At 33.1% G+C, this 27,129-nt stretch overlaps 2 protein-coding genes across 2 annotated transcripts in view; both read right to left on the bottom strand.

The window, feature by feature from the left end:
* Positions 1–4,679: 4,679 nt before the first annotated feature.
* On the bottom strand, positions 4,680–5,813 carry LOC129224445 (innexin inx2-like). The gene has a single exon (XM_054858899.1). It carries the CDS (start codon positions 5,796–5,798, stop codon positions 4,680–4,682), a length of 1,119 nt encoding a protein of 372 aa, XP_054714874.1. The 5' UTR covers positions 5,799–5,813.
* An 8,344-nt stretch (positions 5,814–14,157) lies between these two features.
* Positions 14,158–27,129, bottom strand: part of LOC129224443 (succinyl-CoA:3-ketoacid coenzyme A transferase 1, mitochondrial-like) — a 70,692-nt gene continuing 57,720 nt past the window's right edge. Inside the window, exons 14-15 of the mRNA XM_054858898.1 lie at positions 23,194–23,295; positions 14,158–14,450 (exon numbers count right to left, since the gene is read on the bottom strand). Coding sequence (XP_054714873.1) covers positions 14,415–14,450; positions 23,194–23,295 — 138 coding nt within the window. The 3' untranslated portion in view covers positions 14,158–14,414. The remainder of the gene's footprint in view (positions 14,451–23,193; positions 23,296–27,129) is intronic.

The raw sequence follows: 27,129 nt of genomic DNA, 5'->3' as shown, positions 1-27,129 counted from the left end.
TTCACTGTATCTGACTCAGTATCTTAGTTTGATTATAACCACAAGTGCTACTCATACACAAAATAGGATTGTACAAAGTTATCAACTGCTTCTTTTACATTTACAAAATAGGAGTTTAAAATAACTCTTAAGTACAGTTGAACTTGCTTATAACGATCAGCTGAGGTTGAAGGAATTGCAATATTTGCTCCTAAAAGACGAGTTTGGGAAAAATTTATAAAAATTCTTACATAATTACTTTGTATCTGTTTTTATACAGTAAGAAATTTGGTTAATTTACTTTAAACTGACTTATTGTCTTCCTTACGTCATTGTTTATTGGAGAAAACTCATGGCCTGAAAAACCAACATTTGGATCCCTGATTTTTCAGAAAAAGTTTCGAAGTTTTTGAATGAAAAAAAAGAGTCTATTGTTCTCACAGTTTATGACTAAGCTTGCCAGAAATCCCGGTTTGACCGGGACAGTCCCGATTTTTAAACAAAATCCCGGCCGGTTTACTTCATGTTTCGGAAAAGATAAATTTGATTACAAGTGACAAGGTCTAAAAATAGTTAATTGAATGGTTATTTAGGATAATTACTTGATAATTTGTATCATTCACTTGAAAAAGTTAATTCCAGATTAGCTTGTGAAGATTTTTACAACAAGATTAAAACCAAGAAAGACTAAAAAAAGTCCGATAATATGAAAAGCATATCTAAATGTTGTTAAGTTTTTTATTCCTCATTCAAAGTGTTTTTTCTAACTGAAATAAATTGTAAAAATTTACATTTCGGAAATGAAATGTTCAAATTTTATCTGCTTATGTCATTTTTTACTACCCCTTTTTTAGGTTCATAATTAGTAACCTTTTACTCATAGCATTGAAATCCCAATAAAACACTCTCAAAATCAACCAGGGGTGTGAACCACTATGAATACCAGCGACGAGGGGGGGGGGGCATACCAGTGTCCCGGTTGAACATTTCAGAAGTCTGGCAAGTCTATTTATGACTCATCACTACTTTTTGTTTGATTTCGGGATCAAAAACGAATTTTTCTGAGAAAAGAATTGCTCAGCTAGCTAGAGCAATTTAATAGAAATTTTATTAATTGCATAAGTATTGAGGCTCTTATATCTTTGGTTGGCTCGTTAAAAGCGAGTTTTGCTCCTATAGATTTAACATAAAACCAACAGAATATCTCTGATTTCCTCTTTCCATCCAAGTTCTCCTTATATCAGGGCTTGTTATAAGGTAGTTCAACTGTATCAATTATGGATACATAATATTCACATAGTTTTGCTACAAAAATATGAATTATTGATGTGTGCTAAAGTCTTGAAATAGTTGATCAAAAAAGCATAACATGAACAAATAATACCATATAGCAAATCATTTTATCCTTGTATAAAAAGACTTATCAAAAGAGTACAACAATTATGCATACATTTTAAATTTAAAAAACGCAATATAGTTCCAAAAATTCTAAACAAAAGTTACCACATTAAAACAAGAACAAAGGAACATTTTTTTCCCATAAAAAAATTGCAAATAACAATAATTTGATTTTGAAATGTATTAATAAAAGATTTTTTTTTTTTTTTTGATTTAAACAATTGCAACAAGGTTTTAAAATTGCAAAATTTTTCCAACCATCAGCAGTTTTTTTAGAGCCATCTTGCAAAAATAGTAAAAAAAATTTTTGCTTAGTTTTGACACAAAAAAACTCATAATAAATAAGCTTATAAAAATACATAACAAATAAATCTAGAAACAAAAACTGCACATGGTGTTGCTGAAACATTTTTACCCTTAAATTTAGAAGAATTTAAACAGATAAAAAGAGCTAGGCAGCTCTTCCAATGTCTACCAACCACTCTCAGACTAACATTTAGATCCGGCCTGTGTCCAGGATTTCAAAAAGGGAGGGGATTAATCTTTTCCCCTTTATAACATAGATTATCAAAATAAAACTAACATGTTGAACAATTCATTTTAGTTCTATAACTACTTTTTTTTTACACTTTATGGTTTTTTAATTTTTTTTTCTTTTTAATATTATGCTACCAAATGCTAGTTACTTTCTTTTTTTCTTCATCAAATAATATCAAACAGGAATTTAATGAAAATATAAATTTTATACCAAACAATTGCTGTTTGCTTAGAAACATTCTTCTGAATTGTGAAACGACAAATTCATCAAACACCAAAGACGTATCCAAGGGAAGATATTTGAGGATAGATCCTTTCACGATACCCAATACGCTTTTCTTTTCTGACCGTAAAAAAACCTAATAGAAGCAAAGTAATTATTTCCCCTGTCCCTTTGATTTTTTTCTTCTTTTGTCTATATCATTGTCTAATACTTTCTTTAAATAAGTTTCCCCTACATGCTCAGCACTGCCGGACTCTTCAGTCATTCCAATTAGCAATGAAGGTGCTTGGGAATCCTACAATTCAGAAAAATGTTAATTGTTAAAGATGGGGAAGTATTAAAGAGGGTTAACACTGTATCAGAGTATTAGCTCTAAAATTAATTAAAACTTACATTTAATGATTTATTGCTTTTTTTTCCTCAATGGGAGGAGTTTAACCCCTAAAACCCTCCCCTTGGACATGGCTCTGATTTAGATATTTATAGCCCTATGCTTAAAGGGCTTTACTTCTATTCTAGCAAAAGAATGAACTTCTAGTTCACAGAACTGATTTTCCCATGTAATCAATCTAATGTGTAAAAAATTTATATAGAATTGAAAAGAAGTTTGGAAGCTGAGCTCATATGCTAAAATAAAGCCCAATTGTATGGGCTACCCCCATACTTGTATAGATCCCAATGTCATAATGACCTGGGATGCACCGAATACTCATTTTTGGTCAACAGGTTCCACAGGTAAACCAAATTTTCAGTTCCGATGGAATATTCAGCAACCAAAAAACAAATTATTGATAAACAAAAACATATTTTTTATACAATGAATGACAGTCATAATATAGTCCCAAAGTTACCAAGTTAATTCATACTTTTACAACTTTCTAATATTATCACATTCAAAGATGTTTTCAATGTAAGAGAAAAAACTCAGATGTTGAATTATCAGCTAGCAGTTGATCAGCAACTGAAGAGGCTAAGATAGTAGCAAAAACTCAGTTTCATAAATTGAAGGTAATGGTAAATTAAGCAACTTCAGTTCGTTTTCATTTTTAACAATATTATATAATTATCAGTTGTCTAATTCTAATCATAGCATCAATTTACTCAAAATCGCAGAAAAACATAAACCAAATCAGACTTCAACTAAATTTATTTGCTTTACAGATGAAATTTTCTTCTTTATTTACTATAAATTAATATTTCTACTTATTAAGAATGTTAAATAGAAATACATTTTTATTTCACAAGAAAATAAACAAGGATAACCGTTTTTTATTTTTAATTAGTATGAAGTAAAAATACAACTAACTACAGTTTAAAAAGTTTAAGGAAATTTGGCAACAGGGGTGCACCCAGGGGCGGGGGGGGTTATGGTCCAAGTTGGCACCATCAGGGGCTTTTTCAGGATGGGGTGGGGAATTTTTAATTTTTTTAAATATTTGCTTAAATTTATTTATTGATTTATTTTTAACTTAAATTATCTATTTCATCTTAAAAACTCTATTTACATTTCTTTTATTTATTTAGCATGTGTGTTACATTTAATAAGAACATATTTATTAAATATTTTTTAATTAAATAAATTTGAACAAATGTAAATGCATGTCAAATAAAATACATAAAACTTTTGATCTAAAATCTTACAATTTGCAAAAAAAAAAAAAAGAAAATTTGTCAATTTTTTTTTTTTCACAATTTATGGTAATCACATTTTACTCAAACTTAATGGCTGATTGATGGTTTTGACTAATTTAGATAATTTTTGGTGCTCTAATCAAACTAAACTTAAATAAATTAATTTTTAAAAAAAGAAAGAAAAAATACTGGCTTTTCTTTTTTTTTTAACAGAAAAAGTTTTATGTAAATTTATGCATTATTAAGAGTAATAAAAACATATATGGCACAAATACGTTAATTTACAACTTGGCTCCATCGACTGCTAAAATCATTAAGTAGTTTACTTCTCTTGAGAGAAGTAGCATTGAAATTCATACTTCATCTTAAAATAAAGTAATGGCATAAAAAACAAGAGCACTCTATCAAACCCTGGAAATAAAGCTTTGTTCACAATAAAAAAAAAAAAAACATTATACGAAGAAAAATTTGCTCATCTTAACAAACTTGAACAAGATAGTAAGGAGAGAAACTTTAAATAAATAACAAAGATGAGCTAGCATATTGCACATATGCAAGACAAAGAACAATTTCATTAAAAAAAAAATAGAGTCAAACTTTTTGGTACAGCACAATAGGAAGCTAAAATAAACATGTTGTTTAGAAGGCCTTGTCAATAAACAATCAATAAACAGTCCACATGTGTTTGTAGAACATTAAATGCTGATCAATAAATCTTCAGCATCCTGATTAAAAATGAATAGAAAGCACAAACAATTACACAATAAACATTTTCATGAATTCTCATGCAGTAGGTTATAGTGTAAAAAAAAAGAGTAACATCACATAAAAAGATCAACCGCACTGCAATGTATCATTTCAATGTGATTTTTGGTCAATTTAACACATATACTAAAAAAAAAATTTACCATCAGACATATGTCGTGTTGTCTTTCGAGGAAGATGGTCTTGGAACATATCCATTTTGCTCCATTGCAGCAGCTAAATGTGATACAATAGCACGATAATGGGTGGAATCAATGTTCTTCGAGAGTAAATAAAGCACAAACCAGTCACTCAAGCCAGATGATCCCACCAGTCTATCAAGGGCTCCCTTGCTAGCTTGTGGGGCCCTGGTTACCAATACGCAGTACCTAAGCATAGGCATTGCAGCTAAGAGAAAACGGTAGAATAAGGTAATAGCAGAGACCACACACAAAAACACCATCCAGAACCAAAGAAATACAAAAATCTTTTCATTAAGTATATTCATTGGCAGGAGGCAGAGGGCGTCTACTTTCTGAACATCACCAGATGAGCCATAATCATAAAACACACATTTTGTCATTCGGGGAAATCTTTTGACCAGAGGATCAGTCCTGTAATCTTGCTCCCAGTCGGTCCATTTTACTACTTCAATACCAAATGTAGTAAATGCACCACCCAAAAATTTGTCAAGAAGAAACATCTGGAAGATAACATTTAGTAGCGTCAAGATTTCACAAAATATGTATTTCCTGAAGTAACTTTTATTATGACCCCAATGAATATGCAAGGAATGTGTCAACAACTGGTAACTTTTTTTACTTTCAGAAGTGGGTAACAAAGGATTTTTCAAATCTAAGGCATAGGATTTCATAATACCCTTTTCCCACAGTTTCCAAACATATCGAGGCATATAGAATAATATGCCTTGTAAAAGAAGGACCAGAGCAACCCATTGGTAATAACCATGATACAATTTATCTTGTCCTTCCTTATGAGTATCAATACCTGGATGAGGAACACTCACTCCTACAGTTTTATTCCAAGCATGAGGCAGGGTAAACGTAGAATGAATCCAACAAAAATTTTCGACAGCATCGATTCGTTTTACATCTTTTTGAATGCAGTGTATAGGATCCCCAAAATATTGCCGACAGGACAACAACAAACTAGCGCTCAAAAGAATTAATACAGTACAACGATAATGAAGTCGAAAAGCGGGACCGTCTATACATACTGAATGTGCCTTTAGAAGACCTTTAAGACTCTCGAAAACGCCAAGCATAGTCAAAAAAATAAATCAAATTTATAGAAACATTAACTCGACGAACCCAAACATTCGATTGCTCCCACAGCGCTAACATGCAATAACACATCAAGCAATGCTTCGCTTCACTGTGAGACATTTCTTATCGTCCTATTTATCATAACCACGCCTACAAACTCTGACGACATGCATCGCTGGGTTGCCATAAACATCGGATTCACTATTGGCATTTTATCGCGTTTTAGCAGCGAAGTGCAAAATTATCAACGTATCGCCACTGACACTTGAACAAAAATCTACATTCCGCAAGTTTATCAAACAGGCCCGTCATTTAGGGGGTCAACTGCCCCCCCCCCCGGCTTTGAAAATGCATTATTTTTAAGTATTGGGGTGTTTTGTGAACATGATTTTGGTTATTTTTCGATAAAATTTGCATTGATTATAGACCCTTTGCTCCCCCCCCCCCTTGGAAAAATTCAAAATGACGGGCCTGTTATCAAGATTCAACGAAATCGATAAGAAGAAATTTGCAACACAAATTATCATTCAAATCAATATTTAAAAATAAGAATGAAAATTAACAAAATTTGAAAAGAACAAAGCATTGAAAAGGAATTTTGCAAACTTATGGTTCACAAATGATTTAAGCTCCCATGGGCGAGAGGTAAGGTAAAGTGACACTTTGTGAAAAGGGGGGGGGGCAAACATTTTGAAAAAAGAAAAAAACAGGTATTATAACAGTTTTGGACAATTCCTCAGTCGCAATGCTCGATAGAAGAATGAAATAAATTTAAAATATTTTGTTATAGGTTAGGAGGCTCGCGGGGGGGGGGGGGTTCCCCTCAGTTCCTAAAGTAAAGGGGCATTGCTCATTCACTTTTCTAAGCTCGACATTAACGATATAGAGCAAAAATTGATCGATTCACGTATTTTAAGAAAGAAGAATTGACTTTGTGTGCTTTATATTTTCTCACAAAAATTAAAATCTGAAATATTGAAACTGAAGAAAGGAGACTATTGTGGCCATTTTGTCTCGATTTTAGAGGCCATGGCCTGAATTCTTCATTTAATCAACAATGACATTAAAATTCAATTTTCCTTTTTTTAAAGTCAGCTTTAGGGGAATTACCTATCGGAGCCTGCCTCCCACGCTCCTTTGACCTCCCACTTTTTTGGTGCTCAAGATCTAAATAAGCCACCTAGGGTTCTAGTTCGTTTTGTGCAGTTTCCGCAAAAATGCCATCCTCATAGTAGAGGTTCAAATTCTCTTTTTCTCCTGCCTCTTGTCCCTTTTGTCTTCTGTTACCCTCCTCTTCTTTCTCCTTGCCATCAGGTGGTGTTCATTGTTGAATTCTTTTGAACTCTATTATTCGCCATTCCATTTGTTCCAGGTATAAAGCCCTGTCGCTTTCAACTCCCCCCTTATTTGTTTGCTATTTTAGATGTCCACAAGCTTGTGTTGTTTCCTGTTGTGGTACAGTGCCAGCAGAGATAATACTTTTGTTACTTGAAGTATTACACCTGCTGACCTGCTTTAATAGTCCAAACAGCTCATTTTTCTAACCAGATTGCCCATGGTTCCTTGGGAAAGTTTGACAACAGCATTGTTAGTTGAAGAATTAAGGGAGGAATTCTTAGTCATTCCCAGTCATTCTGAAACAGTCTAACATATTAATTTCTGCACTTCAACTATTTAAGAAAGAAAGTTTTCTGCAGGCAGCTCCATTGTATGAAGAATAGTCAAGAATTTATTTCTTTTTTCCATGGTTGATATGCAAGTTTTTAAAAACAGAGAATATTCAGATTGGGTTAAAACACTTGAAGCTTTTTTCCTTTCCCTTCTTTTCAAAAGTTTTCATCTGATGGCTACATGCGCATGCAGGCCCGGACTGGCTCCTTCTGGGGTGGTCGGCTAGGTGCTAGAAAGGGGCCCCAGCCTCCTGGTACGGAGGTTCCTGGGGCCCTTTCCTGCGAAAATGTGAGAATTTTATTGTTTCAAAAATTGCTTTTTCTTTTTGGACATGTTAAATAATAAAACTAAAGTTAAATTTATGTATAAAAAACATGTGTTTGAAGTTTTACTTGAAGCAGAAGGAAATTTCATACCATTTTTACAAAATCTATTAAAGGTGCGTTATTTTATTTATCATTATTTCTGAATTGAACTTTTTTTTTTCTTTATTATTATTATTTTTTTTTTTATTTTATTTACCTTGTAAGCGGAGACTATGTGGAGAAGGATTGTGATGCAGGGCCAGGGTTGGAAAGATTTTTCCCACAACCGGTATTTACTGTCCTGGGAAATACTATTGTTTTTCCCGCACGGGAAAACTGATTTGATTATTAAAAATATAAATTCAAAACAATTTTTAAAATCAGATGTAAAATTCTCCATTTTTAGGCCTAATGGGGGGGGGGGGAGGGGTAGCTTAGTCTCTAAGAGGGAGCCTCTTATCCTCTCCGTGAGTGAGCCACTGCTGGAAGGGACTGAGATTTTTTTTATCACACGCTATTTTAAGCTTAAAGCAATGCCTTAATAGTAGAAAATTATCATACATTTTTTGCTTCATCTTGTCACTATTTTGTCCCAATGTATCTATCTTTTAATTTCCATAATAAAAATTATAGTTGGCTTGCACGCAAGTAAAATACAAACCTTCAATTATCTTACTATAATGCAGATTGCAGAAGACAAAACCCCACGTGGAATAGTTTTATAGCCAATATCCAGTCGGACCCTATCGGAAAGATTTCCATATGCATTCAATTTTCCCATTTATTTACTGGTTTAAAAGCAAAGGAGATGGGGCACTAAAGCAATCAACATGAACCCATTGAGTCTTGAACGAGTCATGAAGTTTTTATTTACTCCTATTTTTATTACACCTGCATTTCTCTTTTGTTTGAGTTTTTTTCACACGGTCATCATCCATACCCAAATTCTAAGTTCTTGTCTTATCTCATCTTTTTGATTCTACAAGAACTTGCAGAAACGTGGAGAAGCGCACCTTTAGCGGCCTGGATCACAAAAGCTGACATCACTCTCCAAGGGGTCCTAATTTACTCCTGTCACTGGAGTAACTTAACCATGCGTGGAACCAAATTGACAAAGACAGAACTCCTGTGTAGTACCGCCAACACCCCCGGAGGCCTCGGTAGTACACTTGGAGAAAGAAGGAAGGAAAGAAAAGTTGTTGGTTAAATTTTATTTGTTGGAATTTGCAAAAGATAACTTTTTTCAACTTTAGGATTACTCTGGAGATCTGCGTACTCGCAGACTCTGTAATGCGAGGAGGGGGAGGGCACACCTCTTAGGGGCCCATGGGCCGAGAAACCGAAGAATCTTTTTAAAAATAAATCGAACACCTAAACACCTCCAGGATCTGATTACTGAATAGGCCAACTAGGCCGTAGCCATGGATCCTGGATATTTAGGGGCCCTCAAATGGCTGAAACTACTTTAGTTTGCGGCTAAAATTATTTTAGCCAATGTATAGAGTTTGAATACAGGCCTCCCCAAAATTTGAACCTAGAAATATTGAAGCATACAAACACAAACAACAACCACTCTTTTAATTTTTTTTTTTTTGAGCGAGGGGGTGGGGGATGGGGGGCAATTCAGTGGGCGGTTAGGGGCCCAGATGATTTTTTGCAGGGAGGCTGAACATTTCTGTTGGGGACCCTTAGGCGATTCCTAAGTTGCCTATTTGTTAATCCGGCCCTGTTTACGGGACAAATTCAGAGAATTTAAAGCCCTACGGGCCCCTAACCTAAAAATAATGTTTGCCCCGGGGCCCTACCTGGCTTTAATTAGGTCCAGTGTGCTATTTGTATAAAACTAGAGATCAAAAGCATCCCAGACAGGGCCTGATTAAGATATAGGAAGGTTCTAAGCAAATATTTTTGGAGCCACTATGCAGTTAAATCTTACTTTTAGTCATTAGCTAAAATAACTTTAGCCATTGGAGGGCCCCTAAAAAGCAAGGGCCCTAGACCACAGCCTATTTGGTACATTCAGTAATCAGGTCCTGATCCTGGCAAAACGTATAAGGAAACAGATTGAAATAGTTAGAAGGAAATCAAAGAATTGTAAAATCATTTTTTGCTACAAATTTTTTTTCGCTTCCTTTGGGGGCTCTTCCTAGCTTGGGGGCCCTCGGCGATCGCCGAATAGTCCGGGCCTGTGCACATGAGACTTCTGTGCTTCATATTCAATTTTAAACATTTTTCTTCTTTTGTAATTTTAGAGAGTTGTAATGAACTATATACACTCAATGGGAAAATTTAAAAATGAAATACAGAGGAGTCTTGACTTTTTGAGGGATGAGTTGCAAGGCCAGGCTCCTCATTTTGAATATTTCCCGGTGTGGGGGGGGGGGGATGAGTGCATACTCAATGCTAATTCCACCAAAAAACAACAAAAACCATATTATACCCATCTATATTTGATATCCCAAAGCCGGAGGAGTCAATTGCTCCATCCCTCCTTAAATACTGGGCCTGTCCAAGACCTTCACGCAGATCTAAATTTCACTTAGTGAAATAGGCGATTGATTTAAGTTAAATTATGTATGCGTTTCGAGGAGTCAATATCTATATGACTTTTTGAAACACATACATAATTGTTTTACACACTTATAGACACCAACTCTCAGTGCTATAAACCATTTCCCTACTAAATATTACCATTTTCCTCATGAAGAAATGAATAAATAGTATATTGAAAAAGGAATGTTATTCAACATAATAATGAATAGTATTGCAAATGCACAAAACTAATGAAAGAAAGATATGAAGCACAGTACTAAACATACAGCATACAGTAATACTAATTAAGAGTAGCATTTGTATAATACTGTACTGTACAGGAATAATGAATAAACATAGCTGTGATGTTTTTAGATGATGATAAATAAAAACCGTTGGTGTTTTCCTGACCACGCCTGCACATTACACAGCTCATAGCGTTGTCACATTAGATTCTGCACATTAGACAGAGGAGAGGAAGAAGAAAAAATGACTAGCCGAACTTCTATATTGTATGGAGATCGACTTGGTGCATCAGACTTCTTCATCAATGTGTTTTTTGGTTGTCATAGTGCTTTGGGGAAGAAAGTAGCAAATCTCAGTAGCTTATCAGAAAACTGATACAGGGGTGCCCACGGGGGAGCTTATGGCACAAGTTGCACTTTCAAAATTTTTAGGGGGATTAAAAAAATTTTTTTAATTAAATTTTAATTATTTTTTAATTTTATTTTGTTTATATTTAATTTTATTTATTTATTTAGTTTTTGTATGTGTGTTTTATGTTACTACGGTGGAAATTATAACTTTAAAAATTCAGAGCTGGTAAAAATAGCTTCAAAGTATTTGATAGTGATGGCAACTTATGTTCCATCGGAAAGAGATGTTTCTCTGACTGGTGGGATAGTCTGCGAAAAGAGAAATGCGCTTCTGGGGAACAAAGTAAACAAGTTTCTATTTCTCAAACTGTCAACACCAATATTTGGGGTTATTAGCACAACTTTCTCTCATCATTAAACTGACCAGTGGTAAGTGCTATGATACATTTTTCTTACAAGTTAGATTTTTTTTTTTTTTTGATGTAATTTTACTTTTAGTTTCATTCTGTTTGAATATATTTCCTTATTACTATAACTAGTTATATTAATCGGTGCTTTTTTATTCTCAATTTTTGCCCTTCTATAATACCAAGATGTTGCGAAATTATTCTTATTAAATTATATTCATGATTTGAGTTTCAGTATTTTCAACATATTCATCGGATACGTATTCTTTTGTATTGCCTAAATTAGTGTAGTATATTCAAAAATATATGTTATACATTGATAAAAAGAACGATGTTTTAAAACATTGATGTTTTTTGGTTAATGTATCAATACTATCGATGTTTTAATTTCTAACATCGATGTTTTGCCATCGATATCGCACCTCTACCACAAAGAGTGGTAGGTACAGGACAAATATGGAGTGAAAAGAGTGTACATGATTTATGTTATGCGCTTGGCAAGTGAGATAAAGAAAATCAACGGATTTTAAGAAGTTTTTGCAGATAATCCCAATTTTCCAGGATTTTCAGAGCCTTAAAAAGTTGATCAAAATTTAACTATTTTCAAGGTTCTTCAGATTGCGTAAACATCCTGAAAAGAATGAAACTTGTCACATTTTATCAATTATTGAAAACCAGATATTAAGGATAAAAAAAGTTACTGTGAAACAAATCTTGAAAAGAATGTAAGTTAACACTGCATTATCTGACCGATTACTGCAATACAGTCATCCCTCGTTTACCGCGATAACTGAATTTCCGCAAAGTAGGATTCTGTAATTTTAAATCGTATATTTTCCTAATTGGAGTGCATAAAACTTACTTAAGACAATTAAATAGGTTTTTAACATAGGTAGAGCCCCTTAGACATGAGACGTAGCCACCATTACATTTGCATTACTTAAAAAATTGCACAAAATATGAGAAAATGAGATATGTTAATAGATATCACATTGTTAATTATTGGGAAATAAACTACATACACATGCAGTTCGTACGCACTACTATTAATCTATGAAAATAGCTCAACTTGTTCAATGATGAATTAATTGCCACTTAGTGACTGTATGTGCCCCTGTTCTTCCTCCACATTTATTCTCATTTAAGGTATTACGAACACAACTTAAAAATCTAGTACATTGTTGAACACCATTTACAATTATAGACGTAATAATACAGTGATTTATACTTTTCAGTTTTTGTTTAACGATTAAAATGAGATAGCGATTCCCAACTCTTTCGACGATTTTATACTGCCACTCCCTCACCTAGTACAACTACAGCCCTCAGAAGGATTTACCTCACTTAAAAGACATACTTTGTTATTCTTATGTAGGAAACAGTTTACACGAGTGCATAAAAAATGCTAATTACTATACTTGAAAAAAAAAAAAAAACAGAAAAACCGCGATGTAGTGAAGCCACGAAAGTCGAAGCGCGAAGTAGTGAGGGATGACTGTACTTATTTTATGTAACAGTAAAAGGTTTCATTATGTAAACTATCTTACTTTTATAGATTTCCATTAGAAAATTTATTTTCATTTATTTGTGTTTTTTAGGTGAAAACTTTGTGTGATTTTGAATGGTTATAAAACACTTGCATCCGTAGTACTAACGGCGTTGCTAGTATTGTCGATTTTTCCCTTCTGTCTTTTGTTGCTATTTTTTTTCTATGCATCAATCTCTCTCTCTCTCTTTTCATAATATTACCTTGTTTTCTTATGTCTAATGTTATAGTTGTTACATTACCAAATCTTTTATCTTAATCCTAGAAAATCGCCCTTCAAGGTATGATGGGTGAAAATTGCTTCTACATTTGAATGAAGCAATTGCCTGTTTGGTGATATTTTGATTGTTGAAATTTTAACCCTACTCCAGTGGATAAACCCTCAACTCCAGTAGTCAACTCCAGATAGCATTCATTGCTGATCACTTTCTCATTTCTTTATTCCCCTTAGGGCTGTAATCAATCAGAAAATAATATGAGGAGGGTTTAAAAATTCTCATGCGAAGCTTTGTGCTATTTGTGCAATTCAAGTCTTTGGGTTATCTATTATGAAAGCGTTGCATTCAATTAATATACATATGAAAGACATTTGAGTTTTGGAACAATATTTTTTAGAAATTTTTAAATATAAACGAACATTTAAGTGTCAAACCAAACTTTTTTTGGGGGGGGGGGGGGGAAGGAGGTGAACTCTAAGAACACTCCCTTGTATATGGCCCTGATTCCCCTGAAATGACACAGTCTTACCAGTAAAACAGTTAAGTTATCGGATATAGTTCAGCCTTGTCACAATTTAAAGCCTTTCCCTGCATGTGAAACATTACCAAAACATATTATCAAATTATCATGCCGTGGCGCGAGATTCATTGTTGATGACGTCAGGAGCGCTACTCGATCATTGGCTATTATTTACATGAGGATTCTTTAAATTTGATCTTAAAATTTCCAGTTTATTATTTTGGATTTGTTGGGTAAAAGTCATAAGTCATTGTGAAAATAAAATAACGATAAAATCAAGTTGAAAAACAACAAGCTGAGCGATTAGTAATGGTAATAATAAATGTAATACATAACTTAGTGTATGAAGTTTTTACTAATTTAAAATACAGGTTTTTATTAGCGGATTATTGAAATTACTTTTCTTTTTACTAGACATAGATTGACTTCATCATTAAAAAATAAAATAAATAAATCATTTGACCAAAATTTAAGCATCATGTTCTGGTCACAGAAACTATAATTTCAAATAAGATTAATATAAATGCATAACATAATAAAAACAAGAAACTATTTTTTTCTCAAAAGTATTATTTTATTATAAAATAACAAGTAGATTTTTGATCAATGAAGATAAAAATGTATTTTATCATAATCCAGAGATATCAACTCTCTGAATAATTTAAGTACTTATGTTCAAGATAGGAAATTAAATTATTTACATGACTAAAATAGTTACATGCCATTCTGTAAAAACCAAAAATTTGATTTCATCTGTACAATTTAAATTTGTAAAAAATTACAGACTTTTCAATAGTTTTCTCAGTAACAGCTGCTAATCTTACGCTTGGCCCATAGGTTTTACATCAGGAGAAATCTAAAAGAAAAAAAAAAAAGAACTGAAATTTCAATTTTATTTACCAAATAGAAAATTGAAAGCAATCCGTTTCAGACACACACTATAAAGATATCAACAATTAAGCTAAAACATATTTCGTTCAATCTGCAATCTCATCAAATTTTCTGTTACAGTTTTGGAAGGAATTGGAATACTATGAAGACTTATGATGCACCTTAGAGTTGAGGGTTCCCCACAAAAAGAAGCGTATGTTTAAGGCAACAAACCTTACAGTTATCAGGAGCTGCGGCTAAATGTTTTTGTTGAGATTGTAGCAATATCAGAGCCCAACTTCTATGAGCCTTCCACATCTTTCTGATCAGGGCCCAAAAGCATCAAGAGATGAATGATTGTCACTTTCAACATCTGCTATAGCAGGTTAGAGAACTTTTCTTTTCTCTTACTGCAATGCCTTCTCAACTTTTTGCAGTTGTGCCTCTCTCTTTTCAGAAAGAATCCATTTTTCACAAAAGAAGGTTTTTTTTTTTTTTTTTTTATCCTGAAATATTTTTCAAGTTCACTAAAGAAAGACTTTGCTTGGAATTTTTACCCATTTTTTCTGACAGTGAAACAGCATTGAATGAATAAATATTTCACTGTAAATTTGCAGTATATATTGAAAACACATTTGGAACACTTTAGTTCAGAAAAACTGTTCCTGATTATGCATTTAAATGTGCTCTGTTAAACAGAAAATACATCAATAAGTGCTCTGAATGTATCTCATTCAAGAAAATATTTGTTAAATTTAAAATTTAGAAACACATTTGAGAACAGATTAGAAACACATTTTGGTGCACATGGAAAATCATCCCTTTTTTTCGTCCAAATAAAATTGCAATAGCTTTCTTTAATTACCAGTCAATATAATCTCTCAGTGATACTACAAGAAATTTTGTAGGCATGAATCCCAGCCAGTTAGTGTCACCTTTGTCGCTCAAAAGGATGGCCCTTTCCTGGCTGAACAATGCCCATTTCCCGGCGGCAGTTGACTGCTGCCCCATGAGAATGCTTAAAACAGTAAAATTTACTGATAAAAAACAAAGGAATATTCCATAAGGGCTGTAAAAATGTGGGTCACAAAATGTTCTAAAAAAGGCAGGTATCATTCTTCAAAAGATGTTCTTAAACGCTTTTCCAAAAGTTTTTCTCGGAAGTGTTTTGAAAACTTCCAAAAAATGCACTTCAAAATGTTCTAAAAGAAAAGCAAGAGTCGATGCTCAAAAAGTGACTGAAGGTTTGCAGTGTGCAAATGGATTATTTCATTTTGAGAACTTTGAGTGTTTATTTCATTTTATTTCGATTGAAACACCAGGAGGGAAATGGAAGTGCATTTGCGATAAATTATGGTTGGCATGTTAAGGCTTGGACTCCTCAAAGATCTAAGGAAAAAATATTCATGCAAATTTCAACTAAATTCTGTTCTTTTTTTTTCTTTTGGATGGGTGGGGGGGGGGGAGATTTATGGAAAAAAAGGCTTGTAGTCTAGGTTAAATTATTTTTGTACATTTCTATTTAATTTAATAGCAAAAAAGCTAATTCCTTTTGGCTGGAATAATTACTCTTTTTTTATGATCGACATACTAATTGTTTTTTTTTAAACAGATAAGAGTTGGATTTTTCTTAAATTAAATTATTTATGCTCTTATTACATAACATTTTCTTCCAAGGAGAGGTGAATTTTATTTTATTTGAATTGTGATGGGAGCTTTGCAGGGCAGCTGCCATTACTTTTAATAAGTTATTTCTACAGGGTGACACAAAACAACAGAGACAATTTTAACACAGACTGATGCGAAATTGTAACCTATAAAACGTTGTTCTGTTGAAATACCCATGCTTTTTTGCGTTTTCATTAGCTCAAATATTTCCTTTTCTTTTTAAGATAACAGACAAACATGTTGTAATATTAGAGCTGTTTCATCAAGGAAAGCGACAGTGTGAAATTGTTCGCTTACTCAGTATGCCAGGACAGACTGTATCCAAGGACATCAAACGTTTTAAATAGCCATGAAGGTGACCAACCTGGAAGAGGATGAAAATGTATCGCCAGGAACTGTAAGGTCATCCAGAATCAGAGAGTCTTCATGCAAAAAATTGCCTGTGATAATCCATTCGCGAAGCAGTTAGGCAAATAGCCAAAAATGAACTCCATCTCAAGCTGTATAATTATCAAAAAATTCAGTGGCTCACAGAAGGCAACAAGTCTGCACAGCTCCAAATATGCCATCAACTCAAGCGTCTGTTTGCAGCTTAATGTAAGAAGAGCATCCTCTTCACGGACGAGCTGTTCCCTTTGGAGCAGGAGCATAACTCCCTAAATGACCGAGTCTGGTCCTCCAATGTTTCCAGTACATTGTTGAACACTGACAAAAACCTCGATTTGTCATGATGTGGAGCGACATTTTGCGCAAGCTGTAAGGCATCTCTTGTTTTCATTGAAGAGGGGGTCAAAATCTAACAAAATGTGTACCAGCATGACATCTATGAGGCTGCGATACTTCTGTGGGTTCAGCAGTGCTTCCAGAATGTATTTTGGATCCTTCATCAAGAGATCCTTCTTCATCGAGAGATCATCATCCAGCTCACAAAGTGAAGTTGACCCAGGAGTAGAGCAGAACCAACTTTCCAGATTTCATTGTTTCTACTGAATGTGGAGCATTGTGTGAATTTCCCCATTCCACGAGTGTGGTGGTGGGGGCACTAATAAATACATTTTTATGTATTAAATTATTGTTTACATATTAATGCAATAAGCAGTTAAGTTTTTTTATTTATAAATTAGTGAAGAGGATTTAGTGTTGAATGTAAGTAAACAATTTAGAAAATTTAATTTAGATATTTTTGGTTGTGTCCTTAAGCTTTTTTAGACTCAAAAGTCCTGAAAAGCTCCTTCATTTTGATTTTAAAAAATGTTTATGCACTCTGGAAGATACAAAAATTAAACTTAAGGAGTTTAAAGCTGAAACTAAGATGTTTTAAGGTCCATTAAAAAGGAAAATGAAAATTGAGTTTAAGGATTTTTGAAGCATAAGCACCCTGTATTTTATACAAAATAGTTTTCAGAAAGCATAACTTATTTATTATTAAATTGTAATATGAATACAATTTATAATTTTTACTACATTTAACAAGTTGTACAAAATGCCTCAAACCATGGTATCATCGAAAAGGTAACAATGTTCTTAGTGTGGGCGTTCAAACCCAAATGTCTTAGCAATGAAGTATTGCTTTTTACATATTTCATGACAGTCCCTAAAGCAGAATACTTCGTGATGTTATGCAATGTAAAATCATTTGCCCAAAACTGTTCTGCAAGTACTTCTAGCATTGTACACGTAGAAAAGTTATAAAATTAGTTGATCATGAAAACTATAAAATCTCTCCAAAACTTGAACAGGCTGTTAAACCTAAACCATGTAAGATTCTCCAAATGCATAGAAAAAGCAAACAAAGTTTTATTAAAATCCTAGTCTGGGTGTCAAACTACGTTTTTTAAAATTAATTTAACATAGTATGAATAAGCAATTAAAATAAAGTTAATAAATAAATGAATTACTAAAATAATATTAAATGAGTCAAGTTATGGCAGCATAAAATAAAATACCTCAAAACTTTTAAAATCATTGAAATATATTCAGGATGCAAAGGGATTGAAATCTCAAGCAAGACATGCAATTTTCAGTGAGACAGGTGAATCAATGTTGGTATGCTTCCGAAACATGCGTTTACAGCAGAAATTGTGATGAATGAAGATCGATTGGGAAAAATGGAGAAAAAGGAACGAAAAATGCAAGAAAAATCTTTTGGGATTTATAAAAAATATAGGATTGTTTTGAGGTCTAAAAAAGTGAACAAGGAAGAAAACTTCAAAAACATAAAAAGCTAAAATTCCAGTAAAACCCGGAAAAATCTAAACCCGTACAGCGATTAAGGGCATAAAGTAGGTACGGGCAGTCAAAAGATGATTTCTGCAAAATCCTATGGAATTTCTGAAAACATCTTTAATGTTGCACACATTTTGCAGATTTAAGTTCAAAGTAAATTTTAAAGTTTCTGCAAATGAGGCATAAAATTCCGACATTTTGCGCAAGCTTTCAGCTGCATAAGTGTAATTTGTGAGAATTTCAGATTTTCTTCTAATTTGAAGAAATCTGCAGAATTATATCTTTAATGGAAAGATTTTTGTAGAAAATCTGCAGTTTCTGCAGAAATTCTACAAATTTTTCTAGAATTTCCGCAGAAAATTTGTCTGAGTTTTCGTCTCTCATTTGAACAGAATTGTATAGCAACTTAAACATCTGTTCTGCGACATACGTCGCAAATTTAGTAGTATTCTGCTTTGAGGCTGACACTGATTTGATTTTGTGTATGTGTATTAAAAATGACATGCTGGTAACAGCTGCATACCCCCTAAATTATTCTATTGTCCCGAGGCACACCCAACAGATTGGAAACCTTTGCTTTACTATGCTTTAATTGTAAATTCGGCTCTCTGGACCACTTTTATTTGCCACACTCAGTATATTGTGATTTTAAACACCACAACAAACAAATTAAAACCATATTTTGGCATAATTTTTATATGGTCTGTAATTTTTGTGAGCCCCGAAAGCTAGGGGGCCCTTGGGCCAGGGCGGGCCATGGGCTTAATGCTAGATTATGCCCTGGTATTTATTATATCTTATTATTTTTTTCATCTTCAATTTAATAATATTACCGTGTATTGTAATAAAAATGAAACAAAATAAGTTTCTACACATAAAAAATGTTTGACTAAGCTTCAAAAGAGTGAAGAAAAAACGACTTTGTTGAAATTATGTACGAAAAAAATCTGTTTGACAGGCTCCCTATTTAATCATGATTGAAAGTCATTAAATAGAGAATCACTCAACTGATGGCACTCCAAAAAAAAAAAAAAAACTTTCTGCTCTCAAAGGACATTGAAAAAAAAAAAAAAAAAATAATGGTGTGAAATTGAAGCCTGGTGAAGCTACCAATGCAAATCCACGGCTCCCAACACATTTTAGCCATAGAAAAGGGTAAAAGAGGACCACTTTGAATCAAAAAGGGGACCTAAGAGGACCAGTTAGGATTAAAAAGAGGACCTTGGGAGGACCATTCATAGTTAAACGCACAGAAGCACGAAAAGGCAAATTAGCTGCCTGGCAGTGACGTGAAGATAATTCGTTAATTAACCATAATAATGATTTTTAATGATAAATCCTTATCACCTTCTGTACAACTGAGCTTTTTATCCATTGAATTATATTATTTACACACATTTGGATTGGGGGGGGGGTGATAAGCAAGCATGTAACTGACCATCTTACAGAGTAACTTTAATTGTAAAATAAATTTTCTACTAATTAACAGGTAAAAATTGACTAATTAAAAATAATCACCTAAGTGACCAATGAATCAGTGCATACCTAATAAAGACCTTTTAGATACAGTTATTACAGTAAACACCTTAGCACATAGTAGTTTACAAAATTTTTCACATAACCAGTTTAAAGGGAATGGGGTGATTTAATTCAGTCAAACTACTACTTTTAGTCATTGAAATGGATAGAATGAGGAAAAAAATAACATGGACCCAGAAAATACTTTCATTTTTCATACAGTTTTTTTTTAAATTAATTTTTTTAAATGTCCGATTTTTCAAACAAGGCGTGGCCTTTATGACGTCACAAATGATGCACTTTGGCTTATCTTTCTACCGCGTTTCCACGTTATGATAATCAAGCAGCGAATTAAAATTGCGCTCTACGTTTGCTATCAACCATATCGTTGCCAATGCACGTGAGTAAAGATGTGAATTAAATATTTTGTACTGTGAATGGCAACACTGAATGGCATTTCATCATTTGATTTCACACGACAGAAGTGTAAACAATGAAAGCGCACCGATTTAAGTAATTTTTTAAAAATATTAAGCTTAAAGAAATTATTTAAAAAATGGTTAGATCCTATGTTTTTAAGCATGCTCTTTCAGAAAAAAAAATACTTTTAAAATTTTGGAAATGACCCCATTCATTTTGATATAAGGTACAGCAAGACAAGAAGATATAGTTTAGAGCCAAGGAGGTCCCCCTCCACAGTCCTTGGTTTTTACACATATTTCCAGCCTAAATATGGTAAGTTTATATACATATGAGAGTTTATGACCAAATACCAAAGCAGGAGGAAATTTCTGGCTACGCTACTGACTGACTAAGTTCAAAAATATTAGAGGTTTGCAAATCATTTATTAGTATCCTAAGTATCCAAAATCATTTCTTCATATGTATGTATTAGTTGTTCGGGCACCAAAAAATGTTGTAACTGTCTTCAAGTATGTATAAAAATTAGTGAGAAAGAAAATTATTTATTAAAGTCACCACACCCAAAAATATACAAATGCTACTTAAGCGATTAATACACTAAATGTAAATTAGAGCTTGCTTTTACTGGATAACTTAATGTAATAAATAAATGTGTAAGTTCAGATTCATAGAGCTATATTTTCAAATTGAAAATACTCATAATGAGTATTTAAAAAAAATAAAGTTTTAGTTTTTAAAATAAAATTAAATAATATAATTTGAGGTAGCACATGTCAAAACAGCTTCCAATTTTCAAAAACATTAAAATAATTACAAGATGCAAAAGGATTGAAATCTTGAACACGAGAATCAAATTTTCGCGAAGTAACTGTTGGCATAATTTCCAAAAAAAAATAAATATTCTCTAAAACTAAACATGATTAAAATTGAACAGAAAATATGCTAGTCTAGGATAGCATATGTGAAAATAACATCCGATTGCGCAAAATATCAAAATATGTACAAGATGCAAAAAGATTGAAATCTCAAACACAAGAAGCGATTCTTCGCGAAGTTCGAGTTCGTGCAATGCTGCTATGGTTTCAAAAATAAGTAAGTTTATTATCTATTAAAACTACACAAAAAAAAAAAGAAAATTTATTTGAATTCTGAAATTTTGAATCCAAATTATGTTTTTCGCAATCACGAACTGAGACAGGACCCTACTCATTGGAGTTATTGTTTCTAGAAACAGCTCCTGTCCCCCCTCCCCAAGCCTGCCTCTCCTCCTACGTGTGCATAGTTGTCTGCACGCGTAGACCTGTGTGTATGCACGTAGGCGTGTGTGAGTGTATGTGTATGAAGTCGTGTGTGTGTGTATGTGTGTGAACGTGTGTGTGCGTAGGACATGGACGCCTCCGATCAGGAGATCGGATAGCTCAAAACCGGAGCAGCCGCGCCGCCAGCAGAGGACGGTGGGCGGTGGTGCTGGTGTCCCTGGTCCAAGTTGGAAAAGGCACGGGCACCAAAAACGGTCAAATGAGAACAATAAGCAATCGTGATTGCTCAATAAGCTAATCGATGGTGGCGTATGTAAAAATAACTTCCGATTGCCAAAAATATCAAAATATTAACAAGATGCAAAAAGATTGAAATCTCAAACACGACAAGCAATTTTCCGCGAAGTACGAGTAAGTTCAACGTTGCCATGATTTCGAAAAAAAAGTAGTTTATTACCTATTAAAATCAAACAAAAAATAAGCTAATCTATGGTGGAGTGTGTCAAAATAACTTCTGATTGCCAAAAAAATCAAATTATTTACAAGATGCAAAAAGATTGAAATCTCAAACACGACAAGCACTTTCCGCGAAGTGCAAGAAAGTTCAATGTTGCTATGGTTCCAAACATAAAAGTTAATTGTCTATTAAAATTAACCAAAAAATAAGCTAATCTAAGGAGGTGTTATGTCAAAATTATTTCCGATTGCCAAAAATATCAAAATATTTGTTAGATGCAAAGAGATTGAAATCTCAAAACCCAGCAAGCAATTTTTGGTGAAATCCAAAAAAGTTTGATGTTATCATGGTTCCGAAAAAAAAAGTAGTTTATTATTTTTTTAAATTAAACATAAAATAAGCTAATCTAAGTTAATGAATGTTAAAATAACTTCTGATTGTCAAAAATATCAAAATATTAACAAGATGCAAAGAGATTGAACTCGCTTACACAGGAAGTAATTTTTCGCGATGCTACATAATCGAACACAAGTTCAGAAAATTGCACTAATGAAACATTCTTCCGTGAGAAATATCGGTAGCAAAATGCTTTGATTTGACGTCATAACTCCTCCCAAAAATCTCAATCTGTCAATCTGAGGCGAAATAATACCAGAAAGTCAAGTTCAATAAAAAAACGGCGCTGCGGTCGCGTGTTTGGGCGTAAAAAACGTCAACACGCAGTATCTTTTAATGTAATGAAAATTTTTAAAATCTGATTTTTGAGTAAAAACAATATAAAAGCGGACTATACGGACCAAAATGTTAAAAAGCAGTCTAAAGCGGACTTTACCCTAAAAAACGAACTTTGGCGGGAAAAGCGGACCATTTGGGAGCCCTGCAAATCTCATTCATCATCCATCTAATAATATTGTTCTAATATTATATTAACTGCAAAAAGTTTTGAACACGTTTAATTAATTAAATTCATATATCTGTCAAAAACTCAAAAGTAGTGAATTAACGGTGCTTGCCTCAATGTGTCATTTTATGAAAAAACACGGATGGAGTGGACTCAAATGAATCATTCTTTTTTGTTAACCTATTTTTAATGACAAAATTATATCAATTTGAAAATTGTTTTTTATAAATGCTAGAAAGGCATTCTAAAGTGATTAAAATATTACAAGTGAGCTTACTTCAAACTGACAGTTAGTAGTAGATATAATGTCTTCAACTGTTACACCATCAGCTAACTCAACTAGGGTCAATCCATTTTCCTTGTCAACATTAAAAACACCCTGAAAAAAAATGCACTAATGATTGCAAAAAGCCTCATTTTGATACTGTACATAAGAGAAATTGGTATTAATAATCAACACACATATATAATTTACAAATCTAGGAAATAATGAGCAATTTGCTAAGAAAATAAGTTTCAAAACCAAAAGTATACCCAAATGAACTGTCAAAATATTTAACTTCACTTAGAAAAGGAGAACACTGACTTTATTCTTACATAAAAAGTATTTTAACAATATACAGTGAAGCACCGTTTATATGTTTTTTAAGGGACTCTGAAGAAAAAAAAAACATTGATGAAAAAACGTATAAACGGAAATTACAAAAAAAGATGGAAAAAAATAAATAAACGAGTATTTTTGTAATACAAGTATTATAAGTTCTAAAATAGTTTAATGTGTGATAAGGAAAATGAAATAATGTAATACAATGAAATAAAGCATGTACTAACCTTTTAATGTCAGAGTTAATATAAATATATTACTTTTCATATTCACGCGGTATGATTTGCAAAGTATCTTGTTATTTTAGGTTGTAGGGCTCTTTTGGAATGCACAGAAAAAAGTTCTTTGTTTACAGTTAAAAGTGCCATTTTAACATTATTTAAATCACTACTAATAAGATAGTCTTGCATGGTGTTGAAACTCTCCAAAGATTGCTGAAAACCTGGCAGTGGCTTTTCAGAACAATTATCCTCTTCTTCGCTGCTGGTTTCTTCATTAATGGTCATTTCATCGATTGTTAGAAGTGAGCAAGTTGCGAGTTCTGAATCACATTTAACAAATTCATCAAACAAAGAAACGTTACTTAAATTTGACCAGTTTTCAGGGGGAACCAAATGAGTAACTTCAGCGTTTTCAAAAGGACCTTCCATTGAAGACAAAAATCCGCCAATGGTGAAGCAGTTCTTTATCATTTTGGGTAAAACATTCTCCCACGCCAACATTACGAAATTCATAGCTTGCAAGATGTCAATGCTCATTTTTTCGAAACCTCCTTGGTCTAAACTGGCGATAGCTGTTTGAACTAAGAGTTTCTGATAGTGTTGTTTGAAGGATTTAACAACTCCAAAATCTAGCGGCTGGAATTTACTCGTACAATTTGCAGGGAAGAACTTGACAGTTACATTTGTTAGAAAGTCCGTATTAGGTGGATGAGCTGGACATTGATTGATGAATAAAATGATTCACCATTTTTTTTTTTTTTTATCATCTAACTCTTTTAACCAATCGGTAAAAAAAGACACAGTCATCCAAGATTTTTTATTAGCCATGTACATATATTGTTGGCGAGGTTTTCACATATTTGAAGCAGCATGGTTTTTTGATTTGCCAATAACAACAGGAGGTAATTTTTCAGACACATCTGCATTGGCACACAATAACACGGTCAATCGCACTTTTGCTTTTTTTGCCACTATGACACGTATCTGATTTGATTACAAGAGTTTTAGATGGTAGAAGATTATAAAACAGACCTGTATCATCTGCGTTAAAAATGTCCTTTACTTTATATCCCTTTATTAGTTCTGGCAATTGGTTTTGAATCCAGTCATCCACAACATCTCCAAATTCTCCACTTACAATTTTACCTGTAATGCCGTGTCTTAGTTTCAATTTGTGAAGCCAACCCGAAGAAAATGATGCATCACATTCCACATTTAACTTCGACGAAATTTCTTTTGCCTTCTCAATAAGCAAAGGACCACTGATGGGAATTTTGGCACTGCGACACTGATTGATCCACTATAAAAGCACTTTCTCTACACGCACTTTCTCTGGTTTTCCTCTATTATCTTACGCTTATAAATGAGTGTGTTTATAGTTGACACGGAGAAACCTTACTTTTTCGCAAGCTCCACTCTTTTTAAAAGTCTATTTTCATCTTCTTCCTTCAAAATGTGCATTTTTTCTTTTAACGACAGTGATTTTCTACAACGCGAAGTCATTATAACTGCTAGTGAATGATAAAATCCAGAAACTGAAAAAACTGTTAGGAAAGAGATTCCTGCTGACTGGATATTGCACGTGAATCCTTATCACCTTTTGTGTGGTGATCGGGTGGGGTGCTTATTTTCAACTGGAATAGGGATTTTGTTCAACTGGGCAAGTATAGGTCAAGGTCAGATGCGATATCTAAGGAACTGGACAGTCAGCAGCTTAGGAGCTGAGGTTGAAATGCACAATGTTACCGTCTCATAACACATTCTTAACTTTGTGAGCCAAATTGTCTACGCAGTAATATTACAATTTATGACGTTCTTGAAAGAAAAAGCTCATATTAAAAAACACATTCATTTGAGATTATTTACACATTATTTACATCTATCTAATTAAACTTCTTTCAATGAAAATGGCCAAATTCTTCTTATGTCACCTTCATTGTAATAAACAAAATCCTATTCTATTTTTACGCTGCTGCCACAAGTCAAAAGTAAATTCTTTGTTGCCTCGAGGCAGAAAGGATGATCATTACTTGGTTTCAAGGCTTATCTCCATCACACATTCTCTCTCCTTTTGACTTGGAGAAAAAAAACGTGTAAATAAAATTGTGATTTCAGGAAAACATATAAAACATTTTTTTTTATAATTAATATGTATTAGACTCTGCATGGACCGAGAAATAAAACGTATAAATGATAAAAACGTATAAAAGAGAAATGTATAAAGGGTGCTTCACTGTAGTTACAATGTCTACCATGATTGGAAATGATTTCATCATGAACTACATTTTAGCTTCACATACTATAAGTCAGAACAGCTTAATATGGACATTAAGCTGAAATATGAACATTTTTGCATAAACAGAATAAATTTGCTTTATGAATGTTTCTATGCTCATAATAGTTTACAAAACATGTTGAAAAACAAACTATTAATGAGCTACAACACATAGTTTAATGAATTTCTTTTTGTTACGTGCTACCACACAAAAATTTGAAATTTCCTATATTATGTATTATCCTTCAGTTTCATGAACTTATCTTAATAACTGTCTCTGAAGTTTTGCATTAGGATAAAAACCAAATAACAGTAGATGCATCACTTATTTAGAGCCGACTTCACTTATTACATTCGTTGTTTGAGGTATTTGTTTTATAAAGCAGCTGAACTCCTAGGGGAGTAACTAAGGGGGGGGGGGGGCTCCATGAGTAACCCTCAAGCATAAAGACACCACCCTCTGCTGCGACAATTTTTTGATAATTGAGTAAAATTTGACACTTTGCTTTAGAAATGAGATTAATTTGTTAAATCCACGTATATGTAGCCTTTCTTTGTCATAGATCCTGCAAATTGCTAAATATGTTTGATTTTATGAGCCTCGCAGTGGGAACATTGCATACACAGTCGAGCCTGTATATTTCGAATTCCACAGGAAAGAAAAAAAATTCTAGATGAAGAGGTTTTAAGACATGGGGGCTTTAAGAAACTTTATAGAAAGTTGGAATATGATGATGAAAATTTGAAATTGATACTAAAGAAAATATGGACTCTTGATTAAAATTCATCTGTATTAGTTTTGTTAGGTATTTATTCTATTATTACATTATTAAATGCTTTATTGCAAGTTTAAGAAATCATTTTGACACTAAAAGAAACTTCAAGCATATCTTTTTCAAGAAAAAGTCTTTTATTGCTTTTTGGTACCTGATTTTTTTTTGGATTCATTATTTATTCTCTTGAGGTTTTGAGGTTAGCAATTGCTGCAAATCTAACATGGCCAGTATTCTACAGTTTTCCTTTTTCCATCACTTGAAAAAGTCTTATACTTTCTTTTCACTCCTATCATTTCGGTTTTCTAAGGAATCACAATTTTAAGAAAGAGAGCAACCA

Source organism: Uloborus diversus, chromosome 6, assembly GCF_026930045.1.
Source record: "Uloborus diversus isolate 005 chromosome 6, Udiv.v.3.1, whole genome shotgun sequence".
Lineage (NCBI taxonomy): Eukaryota > Metazoa > Arthropoda > Arachnida > Araneae > Uloboridae > Uloborus > Uloborus diversus.
This window is presented reverse-complemented; position numbering and strand designations above follow the sequence as displayed.

Excerpts from the sequence above, each read along its gene's own strand:
- LOC129224445 (XM_054858899.1), bottom strand. The coding sequence starts at position 5,798 with ATGCTTGGCGTTTTCGAGAGTCTTAAAGGTCTTCTAAAGGCACATTCA.